We start from the raw sequence: 14,751 nt of genomic DNA on the forward strand, positions 1-14,751 counted from the left end.
TGTGAGCACGGATCTGTGCGTAATGAGGAAGAACATTCCCACACAAAGAGTGGAATTTATCAACTTGTTCTTTTACTTAGAAATGTGTGTAAATAGAATAGAATAGAATTACTTTATTGATCCCAAACTGGGAAATTGTGGCATTATATGAGTAAAAAACACAATGTTAGCAAATCTAAACATAATATAATATTAAATACAAAGTAAATAAGTACTAAAAATATCAAAACTAAGAATGTGAATATATACAACCAGGATTTAACTAAGCATTACTAGTCTTAAATAGGAAGATTAGATATGGAAGATTGAATGTAAATGTGCAAAAACAGAGTTGTAAATGGACAGTATTGACACAAGTTAAAGTGCATGAGTGTAGACATATTATAAGCAGAAACTATACAATATAACGGCGAGTAGTTTGTAAACACGCAGACACGCCGACACAAACACTTGAAGGAATCTTGGTGTTCATGTGTTACTTTTAATGACAGCTGTCCTTTTCTATCAGAAAGGTATCCTTAAATGACTTCCCCCACCAGCTCAGGTGTTCTACCTTAATATATATTCTGCCAGCGGTTCAATAGATAGTACGAACATCAATGGTGACAATGGATCCCCTCGTCTGGTACCTTTAGAGATCTTAAAAATACATTTACATTACTCCATTAACTCTAACTCTGGCATTAGGCTGCTTGTTCATAGCTTTCAACCAGCTTATAAAGTTGGTGTGAAGTCCAAATTTACTTCAGGTTTCAAACAGGTTCTTTGTTAATCTTCATGTCAAACACTTTTTTAATTCCAACTCATCACAGACCGACTCTTTACAAACTGACAGATGTTTACAGACACTTAAATGTCTGCTGTGTCTGTTTAGCGTCTTTTCAATGTCCGTCTTTTCTCCCTTATTAAACTCTGCTAATGTTGAGAAGTTTCACTGAAGTCTGATCCAGTCAGTTAGTGATATTTGATAAGGGGGCGTGTCTGTCCATAAAAAGACTTCCTGGAAGGCTGGTCTCAAGTTTCCTCGATCCTCTGTGCTGAAAATAAGAGACCTGAGACGTCCATCAACATGGCGGCACAGAACGACTTCCGGTTCAAGCGACGAAAAATAAGAGACATGAGGAGTAGCCATTCAGATTGAGAGCAGTTAGACATTCTTCATCAAACTGATTAGAGCAAAGTTAATGTTTGTTATTTTTCTGTTATTTGAAGTCAGAATAAACTCAGTTTAATGATCTCTGAAATATGACGTGAAGTTCTGTTAACTCTGCACCAAACAAAGAAATGTTCTTCAGAGGGACACTTTTTCATTTCCCTGTGAGGACACTTGAGATAAATCACTTGAACCTTTACATCAGTAAACGTTGAATCAGCACTTCCTCTTTCCCCTGAGTGTGTTTAGGTCTTAACATGACCTGTGCTCAGGTGTGTTGGTGGGGCGTTGCTGTCTCAGGGGGCAGAAAGCAGCTGCACCATGGACCAACAAAAACCTGCTCTAAAGTCATGGTGCAGTATTTCCATGCTATTTAAAGGCTCCATTAGTAAGATGGTGAGATGCACAGACACAGACAGGTTCATATTGTTCTTCCACAAGGCTCGTAACACACACAGGGACAGATTACACACAGCACACCTGTGAGACACTGCAGTTCATCCAGGTGGAAATAACTCTTTAAGGTGTGTTTAATGTCTGCTGTTATTTCTGTCCCAAAAGGCAGAGCAAATCAGAAACTGCTGCTGCTAGATTTAAACACAGTTTACATGAATCAACAGTAAACACATCACTCAACTGTCTGTGACATGATGATGCCTTCAAGGACTCTCAGTAAACACATCACTCAACTGTCTGTGACATGATGATGATGCCTTCAAGGACTCTCAGTAAACACATCACTCAACTGTCTGTGACATGATGATGCCTTCAAGGACTCTGTGTCTCTTTACGCTTCAAGTCACCAACACGTGACCACGAGAGCTGAAAGGTGGCGTGCTACTTTCCATGCCCACTTCACTTCTGAGCAGGACTGAAGTCCCTGCTGCTCTTCATACTGGATGTTCTGTATCACTGATAATCAGAATAATCATGATAACGATGATATTATATGATCAGAATAATAATAATAACTTTATTTATATAGCAGCTTTTAAAAACACAGGTTTACAAAGTGCTTTGACAAACAGCAAAAACAAGAACAAACTAAAGCAAACACAGAAGAACATAAACAACAACAAGAACATAACAAATGTAAAATACTAAAAATAATTAAACACAATTCAACAGAAAAGAACCCAAAGTGCACGATACCCAACAGACATATATAACCCGTCCATCATAAGAACCATCACAAGAACCATCATAAGAACCATCATAAGAACCATCACAAGAACCATCACAAGAACCATCACAAGAAGCATCACAAGAACCACCACAAGAACCATCATAAGAACCATCACAAGAACCATCATAAGAACCATCATAAGAACCATCACAAGAACCATCACAAGAACCATCACAAGAACCCAGGAAACACAAGAACCATCATAAGAACCATCATAAGAACCATCACAAGAACCATCATAAGAACCATCATAAGAACCATCATAAGAACCATCACAAGAACCTTCACAAGAACCATCATAAGAACCATCATAAGAACCATCACAAGAACCATCACAAGAACCATCACAAGAACCCAACAACACGAGCTGAGACCAAGAGGAGCAAAGATTTAAAAGATGTAAGAAACTAAAAGAGATAAAAGCAAATGAAAAGATAACAGCAATAAGAAGGTAAGAGCAGTAAAAGAAATAGAAACAAGTGGTTAAAGGATAAATAAAAACTATAATATTAATAATAATAAAAAGTATATATAAATATAAAACATAAATAGACAAAGTAAGTAAGATCATTAAGTTAAAACATAAGAGGAGTTAAGATAAGAGCATAAATAAAAGACAGTAAGAAGTAAAAGAAGATAAAAATAGTAAAACCAGTAAGAAAAGACATTAAGAAGACGACATCACATAAAAACAAGTCTGTAAAAGTACGTTTTAAGAAGGGATTTAAAAGAATTGAGGGAGTCTGCGAGTCTTATCTCCTCAGGGAGGTCGTTCCAAAGTCGAGGGGCCCTGACTGAAAAGGCCCGGTCACCTTTAGTTTTAAGTCTCGACTTTGGAACGACCAGGAGGCCCCCACCTGAGGACCTAAGACTGCGGGCTGGCTCATATGGTGTCAGTAGCTCTGTTATATAGCTTGGAGCGAGCCCCGTCTGTGTTTATCATGAATAATATAAAGAATCATCATGAAGTCTCTCTCAGAGTCTAATCTCTCATTTATGTCTTTTTATATCAACAGCTGGAGGTGAGTCTTTAAAGAGAGGATCCTGCTGATCACAGAGCTGGAAGCAGCAGCTGGTGTGTTGGTGAGTCTTTAACTGGGCTGTGTTACTGGGAGACTGACGGACCAATCACAGTCCAGATGACTCTCAGTGCTGCAGTCTGAGCTGCTCTGAGATCAGCTCCACCGTCACACACAGGACCATGACCTCGGACATTTTTCTATTCTCATATTCTGAATTTAAACTGCTTCATGACTCAACGACCGAAGATGAACTCTTTGATTTGGATATAAATGTTTCTGTTGCAGCGCCACCCTGTGGACATGTGTAGTGGTGCAGGTTATTCATTGACTCATATTCACAGATAACAGTAGAAGTTGATTCCAGCTGTGCAAGTTAAAGTGTGAAGTTCTGCTTTTAACCACGAGTCGTTGGTCGTCTGATAATAAATCAGTCGTCTCTTTGTTGGATCAAAACAAAGAGGAGGCTTCACTGAGTTTTTAAAAGAACTACAAACAGGATGTCTGGATCCAGGTGCAGAGTCAGCACCTGAATATTTGATGTAATATGAGATGATATAAAAAGAGCTGAATAACATGCAGACTCAATCATTGATATTCATTCATCATGTCAGGGTAACAACGGACACGTTATCAAACTATCTTTATTTTTAACTTCTGATGTTTATTACACTTTGATGTTTGAACCTTCTGTTTTTATTATCTCAGGATTTTAAATAGAAATAAATTCAATCTGTGGAGGGTTTTATTTAAATAATAATTCATGTTTAGGTTCTGTTGCTGCTATCACTGCTTTCTGCCAGCAGGTGTCACTGTTTCCACAGTTTTCTCCCAGACTGATCGATCTGAAGAGATTATTTCTGTGTCAGGAAACACAAAGAAAGATAGATGATGCCAGCTCTTTTATTTGTTCTTATGTTTTTATATTTCATGTTCAAGTTTAATGTCTCTTTTTGTAATCACTGCCCCCTAGTGGACAGGAGTGTGGAGCGATTCAAAGGCAGAAAAAGAATCTTTGACTGGACTTCTGTAATGAAGTGAAGTGTGAAGGAAGTTGAGCTTTCTTTGAGTCTCTCTGTAGTTTGTAACTGAATACTTGGACTCTTCTTCACTTTAGAGGGAACATGTTCTCCACATTTCTTCAACACATTCTCTACGAGTTCCTCGTCTGATCTAATTAACCCCGTGTTTTAAGATGGGCTGGTGTTTCTGCTCTTGGTGTAAAGCCAGACACAGTGATCTTTCTGTCATGTTGTTCATGTGTGTTACTCTTGATAATTCACTCAAATAATGTCTCTATATTCTACAAGTGATTTACTTTTTAAATAACTGACACCATGTCAACACAAAGTTTCACTGCTTCCAATCCGCCTCTTATACGACGGCCATGTTGCATTAAATAACATCAACCACTTCTGTTTATTAAATATCACAGTCTGGATTTTATTAAGGCTGTACATTAATCTTCTTTGAAATTAAACTTCATTTGACTCAAACATGAAGTTGGTGTTATTTTCTGATGTTTATGTTTTTGTCCTCTTGACTCGTTTGTTTTCAGATGTTCATCAGGCTCCAGGTCCCATCGAGGAAAAGTTCATTCCTCATGATTTAATTCATGAAGCCGACCTGAAGTTTTGGATGACACAGTAAATATAGACTTTAGTTCAGTATATAATTCATGTCATTATTTTAGTTTCATTGTGGACAAAAAAAATCAGATTGGAGCATATTCCAGACAGACACAGCATGTCCCGGTTACCATAGTAACAGTCCCTGTAACCATAGTAACTCACTGTCCCTGTACCCTTAGTAAACCACTGTTCATGTTACCATGGTAACAGTCTGTCCCTGTGTAACTTTAGTAATTATAGAATTTCCCTCGGTATCAATAAAGTATCTCTGTAACTCACTGTCCCTGTAGGCTAACCTTAATAACACACTTTCTGTCTATCTGTAACCATAGTAACTCACTGTACAATATCATCTAGTTTGTTGAATACAGAGAAGTTTTTTACGTCTTGTTTCTGATAATAAAAACATGTTTTGAACAAAATAAATCCACAGAAAGCGGAACAAAAGGCTGCAGCACCTCCACCGTCGGTAGGATACTTTATAGTGTGACACACAGCGGAAGGAAACAGCGCGAGCACCAGATTTGAACGCAGCTACATTTCCTCTCAGACTTTCCTGTTGTCCTAGTTCATCTTTTTTTAAAGTTTAATAAAACCACAACAACGTGTTCAGCTGAGAGTCTGAGAGAGTTTATCAACCAGCGACTAACGGCTGCTGCGGAAGACATTTTTGTAGTTTTTAAAAGAACTATCGTGGAGTACGAGGAAGAGATCGATCGTCAGCGCAGACTGCTGGATATCGTTTGGAAACCTCACATCATCTTACACAGAGCAGGGGAGGAGTTAACTAAATGATTTGAAATGAATATACAGAGATGTTTGATTAGTTTTGTTCCCAGTGGTGTTACTAAAACAGCGGAGTGGTGGGAACATTTAAAAAAAACTGATTTCTAAGCCTAACCATTAAGTCGTGACATTAGCATATTTGTTATTTTCTCCTTTAATAAAACATAAACGCCATCAGTGACCTCAAATTACGACTGAACTATTTGAATCCCTCTAATGTATCTTCTTCATATTCTGTTGTTAATATTTTGAATGGTCTGCTGATGCAAAGTGGAGCCTGAAGAAGTGAGTATACTCTGAATTAGTCCCTAAATGTTTTAAGGGTCCCGTCCTAATCGGCCTCTGTTGTAATCAGTGACATGGAAAACTCCTGCAGATTTAGTTCAGCTAATAAATGAGCCTTTTGTTTTTACACACTGACACTCTTCTGCTGCTCGACTTAAAGGAGTAGAGATTGTTATGAAGTCAACATAAAGCTCAGAAGAGGAGCAGATCTGATCTTTTTAATGTTGACAGACTTCAGACTGAAACACCTACATGCCTTTACGTCTCCTCATTCCTGAGCAGTGTTAGAGGTGATGTGTTACATCTTTGGAGACTTTTATGTTATGTTAACATGTATGGACCGGACCCTGGAATTAGAAGTGCTCACTTTAGTAGGGGTCCAGATAATGGCACAACGTGCTGTAGTTTGCTACCATAGCTTTGGTACGTGTCCCTAAATATTTCACATATTAAGTCGCTCACCTCTAAAATATTTGTACAATAATTGTAAGAGCAGCGGGCTACCTTTTGCTTCTAACTGTTATTTTTGGTTTGTGGTGAACAATGAGAGAAAAAGTGATGAAAAGTTCAAAAACACTCTTTGACAGGCCCTTTAAACATTTCTTCTGCATCATATCTGGATATCTTTACCTGTAATAGTCGGTTTTGGAGTACCTCTGTAAACCTTTCATGACTTTACAATATAAAAGCAGATGTTTTATGAAAGAAGTCTCGCGAGAAAGTGGGAGAACGCAGGTAAGCCTATATTTAAATTAAATAATTTACTTGTAAAACTACAAGTGTTGAGACTCATCTCACAGCTAAATACATCTGTCATGTTTTAATGAATTATTATAAAATCTCGGGTTTCTTTCCAGATGAAAACGTGACAAACCGAAACATGACGTCCTCGTCCACGAGATTTAAACTTCATATTTACAGTCTGAGGTTTGACCGTTAGCTCGAGTCCTCTTTTAAATCTAACTGTTTGTTACTCACCTCATGAAGAGTTGTTTTCATCCTCTCCAGTGAAGAAAATCTCCCTCAGGTGAACCCGGAAGTTGTCCGAAGATAGAAACGTATTAATTATTCGGTCTACTTTCAGGTGAGCATCAATCAGCAGCAGTAACGTCCCGCCAGGATAAAGTGGCAGGAAGTGACGTCGGAGAAATATGAAAGGTTTTGTAAAAACATTTCTCTTTACTACGGAGCCCCTGAAGTCCAAAAAGGTCAAAAAATAATAATAAATAAAAACTTGTGCGCACAATATATACATTTTATTTTTTTATTTTACTTTTTAGGACTTCAGGGGCTCCTTACTTTCCCGTTTAAATATATAATTACAAATAAAATGAAGTAATTTCTATTTAAAATATTACATAAATACAATCCCAACTAATAACTGACAACTAATACTAAATGTGTGTTTGTAAACATTTCCTTCCTGTTTTCAAAAGATGAACCTTTTAAAACTAAAAACTATTGAACACCTTCTTTTGCAGTTTTCATGACACTGCTTTTTTTGTTTGATTTAGAAAAATACCTTTAAGGAAACTTGGAAAAAATATAAATCCAACAAGAATTGACTTTTTAATTAATTTTCAAGTCCAATTTATCAGCAAATAAATATTAATTAATCTGTTTTATGTGGGCAAAATATTAAATTCATAAAACTAAATGGCTGAACAAATAACCCTCCTTTTATAGTTTAAAACTACAGATGTGAAAAACCCTGAACAGTAAAAGTGGTTTAGTTAATTGATTGATGGATGTTTGTGTTGTACAGTTATAATTATGTTCAATGTTTATAGTTGTCCTTATTGTTGATAAAAAGACGTGTAGATGTCTACAACATATTGAACATGTCTGTCCATGCATTTGATGTTCATGACTCTGTAATGGTAATTTCATCCAATAAAAAATAAGTAAAGAAAAGTTGGATTTATCCTTGACTTATTTAGCCTTATTAGTGTTTTTGCTTTTATTATCTTTACCTTTAATGTTATAACTTTTGTACATTGAGAGCACAGTTACCAAAGACAAATTCCTTGTGGTGTGTGTCTCAGCATACATGACCAATAAAGCTGATTCTGATTCTGATCTTTGCAATGAAAATGAAATGTTGCTTTAAAAACGAGACAAAAGCTCAGAGATGAACAGAAGCACCAGGCGTCAGGAGGTAGAGAAAAGGAGATAGCTTTACTATAAAGAAGGCGTCGCTAGCAGAAGTTGCAACATCTCATCATACACGCATACATGGTGAATATATTTATGCCATTTTCTGTTGAGTATGTACCTTACAAAAGCTGTTATTTTTGCGTGTCGAAGCGAGACTTTGACGAGCTGCTCTGATACACATGGTAAAAACAAGAAGATGCTAACATGAGAAGTCATACAAAAAGCCAAACAGCATGTGATCAATCATTTTTTTTAAATCCAGTCGCAAATCTCGTATGTGCACCGGTCAAATTCTAAGACATTGCAGCATTTTGAAAATGAGACACACGAGAAGCTGACAGTTTCTTTTTCTTTTCCTCCATGAAAGGTGAGCTGAGGTGACGCAGACAGTAAAAAGAGACGCTCAGCTCCGTGTGCACCTTCAATTTATCGTGCACAAAACAAAAAGGACAAGAAAAAAAAAAAGCACTGAGTTTCAGCAAGTATGCATAATTCTCTTTTCTTTGTAATATAGCCAGTTTACAATATCCCCCCCCCTGCTGTGATCCACTTGAAGGGGAAAGAGAAAGGCCATGTGGGAAGAGCAGGGTGCAGGTTTCCAGACCAAATCCAGGAGAAAAAAAAACTTCCAGTGAGTTCTGTGAGAAAGTTCAGACTTTTGCTCCCAATCCAGTTTTTGATTTTTTTTTTCTTCCTGTTTTCTTCTATGTCAGCACCGTTTTTCTGTTTTTTGTTGTTGTTGAGGTTTCTGTGCTAGGTGCAAGAGTGAACATACTGAGAAACAAATGACGACAGAGAAACAAAACAGCCAGCTGATTCAAACTCAGGATATTGCTTTGAGTTTCTGCAGAAGGAAAGAAGGGGAACGCAGGATTTTAGACGAGGGGATTAGAGGGCAGAGAGGATGGGAAATTGGAGAATAATCTGTGAATCAGATTTTATTTGAATGCATTTTCTGGATGTGCGTATATGCTACCTCCCATGTCAGGGGCCTTCTTCAGGTTTTGCAGAGTCAGCACTATTTCAAGTGTTCCTGCAAATTGAGACAAAAACTGCAGCTGACCTTTGTCCAAATATGGTCATAGGAAGGAGGCTCACTTACATGTGACCCTTCTGAACTTTGAAGTTCCTGTGTGAAACTTTAAACAGGATTTAAATAAGAGATGAATATATTTGCACTGCCTCTTTCAGAGTTAAATGGATGGTGAAGCAGGAAGTGGATATCTGTGTGACTGACGAGATGCTATCGCAGCAACGCGTCAAGCAAGATAAAGATGTAACAAGCCTGTCAAAAATATAAATATGGTCACATGACCTCTAAGAAAGTGAAGGCAACTGACTAACCAAAAGTCAGGTTGATGTCAGCTTCTTAAATTTAGTCTAAAATGATGTCACGTCCACCTTTATTCCCCTGAAATGGGAGGAGCTATACTCCAGCATCGCAGGCCTGTTAGCTGAAAGGCATTATGGGAAGAGTTATGGGAGTGTATGTGGTGGTCTCAGAAAGATGTAGACACTTGAAAGGGGGGGAGGGGGAGGGGGTTTGTTCAAATATCTCAGAAAACGCTCGATTCTTCGGCCTATACTATAGCAGCTTGAGTTCGACGTAGCTACAACTGCAGGAGCACTTACATCTTATTTACATCATAGACAATCTAACGTATTCCTCTCTCACAATATAGAATCCAAACCATCATCAAACGAGGGAGCGATCGACTCGCCACAGTCAGAACCAGATTCAACAAAAGTCAAAGAGAAAAGGGGCGACACGGAGTGAGGGGGTGATTCTTGTTTCTTCTTCAGAGTGCAAATGTTAGTCAAAGCTAGCTGACGGACTGAACCGTCCAGACAGAATTGTCACTTTTTTAATTCCTTTTATTTCCGGATAAAGCATTTTTTATTTTTTTTACTCTGGGGGAATCGACCTTTAAATATTTACAAGGATAAGAGATTTTGTTTCAGGACTTACACGTACAGAACATGAGTCAAATAAATAACAAGTACAGATATGAAGTTCCTGTGTGCTGGAGGAGTTATGTTACATAAATCTGAATAACACAGATGAGCGTTAATACATCATGAGTAGGAGGAGAGCAGCACGATACACAGATCATCTTTCACTGGACGCTGACATGTTGTTGTTGTTTTGTTTACAGAAAACATGTGGGACATACTGAAGAGTTGAACGCTTCTCATGACGACACATCTTTGATTTTGGCTGTTTGACGATGATCAAAAATGTGTTCATAACAATAATTAAATTAAAGACTAATATATTAATACTATCCACATGATGTCATAAATAGAAATATAAAATAAATATGTAAAATACAATGTGAGCTGCAGCTGCTGACCGCAGTAAAGATCTATGTTGATTCAGGGTTTCATAGTGCCGTTAGGTAACAGTTTGAGTTCGAGCACTCGGTGAACGTTAAGTATCAAACTGAATAAAGACGTTCAAGCATCATCACCGACAGTCCATCAGTCTGCTAAACAGAGCGACGTCATGACAACATGTGACTTCTACCATCTTGTTCTGGTACTCAAACTGATTTCTTCTTTTTCTTTCTCTGCTAAAGAAACGAAAAGGTAAGCTGACACGCTTTTTTTTTTCTCTCCAAAGGTGGCTGTGAATTCAATGTTTATATTTTCATGCTGTGAATCTTTTCTCAAACTTTAATTCAAGGTTTCTATGTGGTCTTTTATTTATTTTTTTAAATTGATTGAATTCATTAAAACTACAGGGGAAGGAAAGAGGAGGTCTTTGTGCTGAGGTGTGTTCAGACTAAAGAGTTCAGGAGCGTTAGACGTGGTTCCCATTGCATATGAACTAAAATACTGTAAAGACTTCAAAATCATGATTTGGGGCGCCAGGGGCCTAGCGGTTAGGTCGCACCCCATGTGTGGACACTATAGTGTGCAACCCCGGGTTCAAGTCCAACCTTTGGTACCTTTACCTCATGTCATTCACTTTTCTTTCTCCCTGATTCTCTTCTCTACTCACTGTCCTCTGAAGGACAGGAACAGAAAGAACTCTCAGTAGAAGTTGATGTTATTAGCTCCCTGACGGCTAACAAATGCACACAAGCTCTTTAGAATTTGTCTGAGGTTTTTCCACTTTAAAGGTCACATATTCTCCTCCTCTTTAACCAGTTTAAATAAGTCTCAGAGCTCCTCAAAACATGTGTGTGAAGTTTCTTGTTCTAAATCCACTCTGATCCTGTATTTGATCATGCCTATAAACCCCTCTATTTCAGCCCTGCTCAGAACTGGCTGTTTCTGTGTCTGTACCTTTAAATATGTAAATGAGCTGTGTCTGACCACGCCCCCTCTCTGGAAGGGCTTGGGTGTACTCGGTGCTTTTCTCGCTCCATGTCCTATTGTTTACGGTGAGAAGGCAGACTCAGAGGGCAGAACAAACACCTAGCTGTGGGAGTGTCACCCACCTGGGGGAGGGGCTACTGCCCTTTGTGATGTCATTAAGGGAAAATCTAATAATCCAGGGCAACCTTTTAGTCTGAACACACCTAAAGGATCCCAGCCTCTCATGCTGCATTCATGTCCTTTGGGAAATATCATATCAGAAGTTTTCTGCTTGGAACTAATATAAATCTGTTCAAATGGGACCTAAAGACGGATCGGGAACTTTGTGGTTGGATCCAGAGAATACTCTTGCATGAATCTTGACATATTTTTAAATCTCTTTCACCCGTCATTAGTGATTTTTGTGGATTGACAATGCAATGCTTGATTTGGTATAAAAACACACTTTAAGAAGTATTGCTCACCAGTTCATTCGTGTAACGAAACCTCTAAAAGCCGACAGCTCCTAAAGGAAGCCCGCTGTAGTTGTTCCCATTTGACATGAATGCAGCATTAGCCTGCATGCTATCTAGGAACCCATCGAGTCGTAGTCTACTGTCGTTCCTCAAAACAAAACTACATTTCCTCTTTGCGGCCTTCCCGTTTTTCTTGCACTAAGTTTCTATCATGCTCCAAAAAAGAATCATCTTTAGATAAATGGGGCTTCGTTATAACACACTGTAAAAGGGGGCTCGCTGCTTGTGGTAGAAATAGCCTTCTGTTGTTTTTTTTAACATCTGCACTACAACATTGGATTAGAGGTAAGAAAAACATCGTACAAGGCAAAGTGATTAAAAGCATGTGATTAAGCCTGCAAGTGGTAAAAAAAAAAAAGAAACCCAAAGTGTGTACTTTTACAAACCAGATTGAAACCAAAGACTGGTGTTGAGGAGGTGATAGTGCATAGATTTGCATGGCACTAAAAGGCGTGCCAGGACTGAATACAGCACTCGATGACTCGTCTACCAGCTGTGGAAAAAACTGAAATCTTTCACTGCGTAAATATCAATATGATAAACATATCTGCCGGCATCCTGTGGAGTTTGATGATTAGAAGCTGATATGTTACAGGACGGGGTGTGAGTGTGTGTCGGGGGGGGACCTTGTGTGGCGTCTTAACGGGGGATGCTACACAGAGGGGGTTTTTTTCGAGGGGGAAGGAGCGCACAGAAGCGGTTTGAAGATGTTTTAGAGCAGAAACAAACCGAAGAAAAAAAATCTCTAAAGGACGCTTGTTGAGGCCTCCGAGTGCTGAAAGCTGCCCTGAAGGCACACTTCAAGTCTGTGTGGGTAAAGGGCAGGCAGAGAGCACAGAGGGGAAACCAGTACTGTCCACTTTGTCCGAGCGTCACCTCCCAACGGGCCGTTCTCATCGAGCTGGAAACTTCAAAATAAAGGCTTGTGGTCTAACTCCGCTCCTGTTTTCCTCCCGGGTCTTTATAAGCAGAGGAAAGCCCACGCCGCCTCCAGACAGGTCCTGCTGCGTCTACTCTGTGTTAGTGTGTTTCATATATTAATATATTCATGTGTGTGTGTGTGTGTGTCAGGTGTGTGGTGTCAGGATTTGTCGGAGCAGGTGTCATCTAGTCCCCCCCCCCCCCCCCGTGTTGCTGCTACAGCGCTACGCCAAGGAGTAGATGGCGTTGACGGGCGAGGTGGCCTCAGAGCTCTCGTTGCCCTCCGTCTCGTCCTTGTCCTTCTTCACCGTGTACTGGCCGATGAAAGAGCCGTCCTCGTTGAACTGGCCGTCGCCGCCCTCGCCGTAGTCCACCAGGCTGTCGTCGCCTTCCTTCACGTTGCCGTCCAGCGACGTCTGGCTGCCCTGCAGAGGTTTGTTGTCCTCGTCGCTGCTGCAGAAGGGGGAGGGGGGAGGAGGAGAGTTAGAACGGGAGCGGGGTGATGTTGAATACCGTCAGCTGGAGGTGGGACCGTTTCCTTTCCATCGGCAGAGGTTAGTCAGGCACAGGAGAGTGAAAAGTTAAGGGGATTGCAGGTAAAGAAATGATGTTAAAGTCATTTTTTAGGCTTTTCTCTTGAAAACTCTTCATCAAGTGTTTGTCGAGGTCACACACTCAAATTTGTTTAATGTTCATTTCTTTTCCATGTTTGATTTAAAGGATAGGTTTGAATAGTTTTAATTCTACATCCTATACTTCTGGTACAAAGTCTTAAAATGGGGCAACATGAGAGCATGAGAACATGGGAGCATCATACCATTTAGAATACACATGCTCAAAAGAGTCAAACACATTAAATTCTGCTATTCTAAAATAATTTATTTTTGAATAGCTAAGGACGAGACCTCTCGTTCAGTATAAATGAAGGATTTGGAGGGCCAAGGTCTTTGTTAGTTATAGATGGATGGATCCTTTATTGTCATTGCAGATCACTACACAATGAAATTCAGTCCAGCCTAAACCCCTTCACAATCTTTGCAGACATTATTTTTTCCAAGATGGCAGCACCTGCTCTGAGTGGTTTGGCAGGCTCCACTCATGTGCAGAAATCTTTTAACATCGCTGTTTTTAATCTCTTTAATCTACTCTGGAAGATATTTTTTCTGGCCTTTAAAGTTTCTGCATGTTATCTTGAAACTGTGCATGAAAAGCAAAGGCAAACATGGACAAAACAATACCGGCCTCCACCTTCTCACCTGTGGCTTTCTTCTACTGCTGCCTGTTTTAGTCACCTGCAATGCACCTGAGACTCAGGCCACAAAAGCGCACCATCCTCACTATGTTACCGATCCACTGGGCATTTTATCCGAAAAATCACAACTGAATCTCTTTGGATTTGGTTATGTCGCAGTCTTCACGCGGTTTCTTAAGGATGGCCGTGCTCAGGTGCTCAAGCCAGTACTCACAACTACAATCAGGCGGAAGAACAGCCCGTCTTCAGCCAAAATACTACTACTGCTGCTACTACTATCGGGAGATATCCATCTAAATCCCGGGCCCCTTTTCCGCCTAGCAGCCAATCCGACGTTGCAAGATATCAGCCCAATGCAGTCAGAATCACCCAAAGTGTCTAAACCTCTCCAACCGGTTATTACATCCACAACCCCCCCGCAACTCACCCTGACTAGTCCAGTCATCGATGCTGGAAACGGCGCGCTGGGTTTTCGGGAACCAACAGGTGCTCTGGGAGAGCCTGCCGGGCTTGTTCCATCCC

The 14,751-nt window shown here is 39.7% G+C and overlaps 2 protein-coding genes across 2 annotated transcripts in view; one reads left to right on the forward strand and one right to left on the reverse strand.

Moving 5' to 3' along the window:
• LOC136179336 (NLR family CARD domain-containing protein 3-like) overlaps positions 1 to 14,751 on the forward strand; it is a 373,903-nt gene that overhangs the window by 237,008 nt on the left and 122,144 nt on the right.
• LOC136179241 (neurofascin-like) lies at positions 12,173 to 13,480 on the reverse strand (the record flags this gene model as incomplete). The annotated part of the gene is made up of 1 exon (XM_065954969.1): positions 12,173 to 13,480. A coding segment is annotated over one exon (279 nt), but the record flags the coding sequence as incomplete, so codon positions are not given.

This window comes from Labrus bergylta, chromosome 5 (assembly GCF_963930695.1).
Source record: "Labrus bergylta chromosome 5, fLabBer1.1, whole genome shotgun sequence".
In the NCBI taxonomy this organism is placed as follows: Eukaryota; Metazoa; Chordata; class Actinopteri; order Labriformes; family Labridae; genus Labrus; species Labrus bergylta.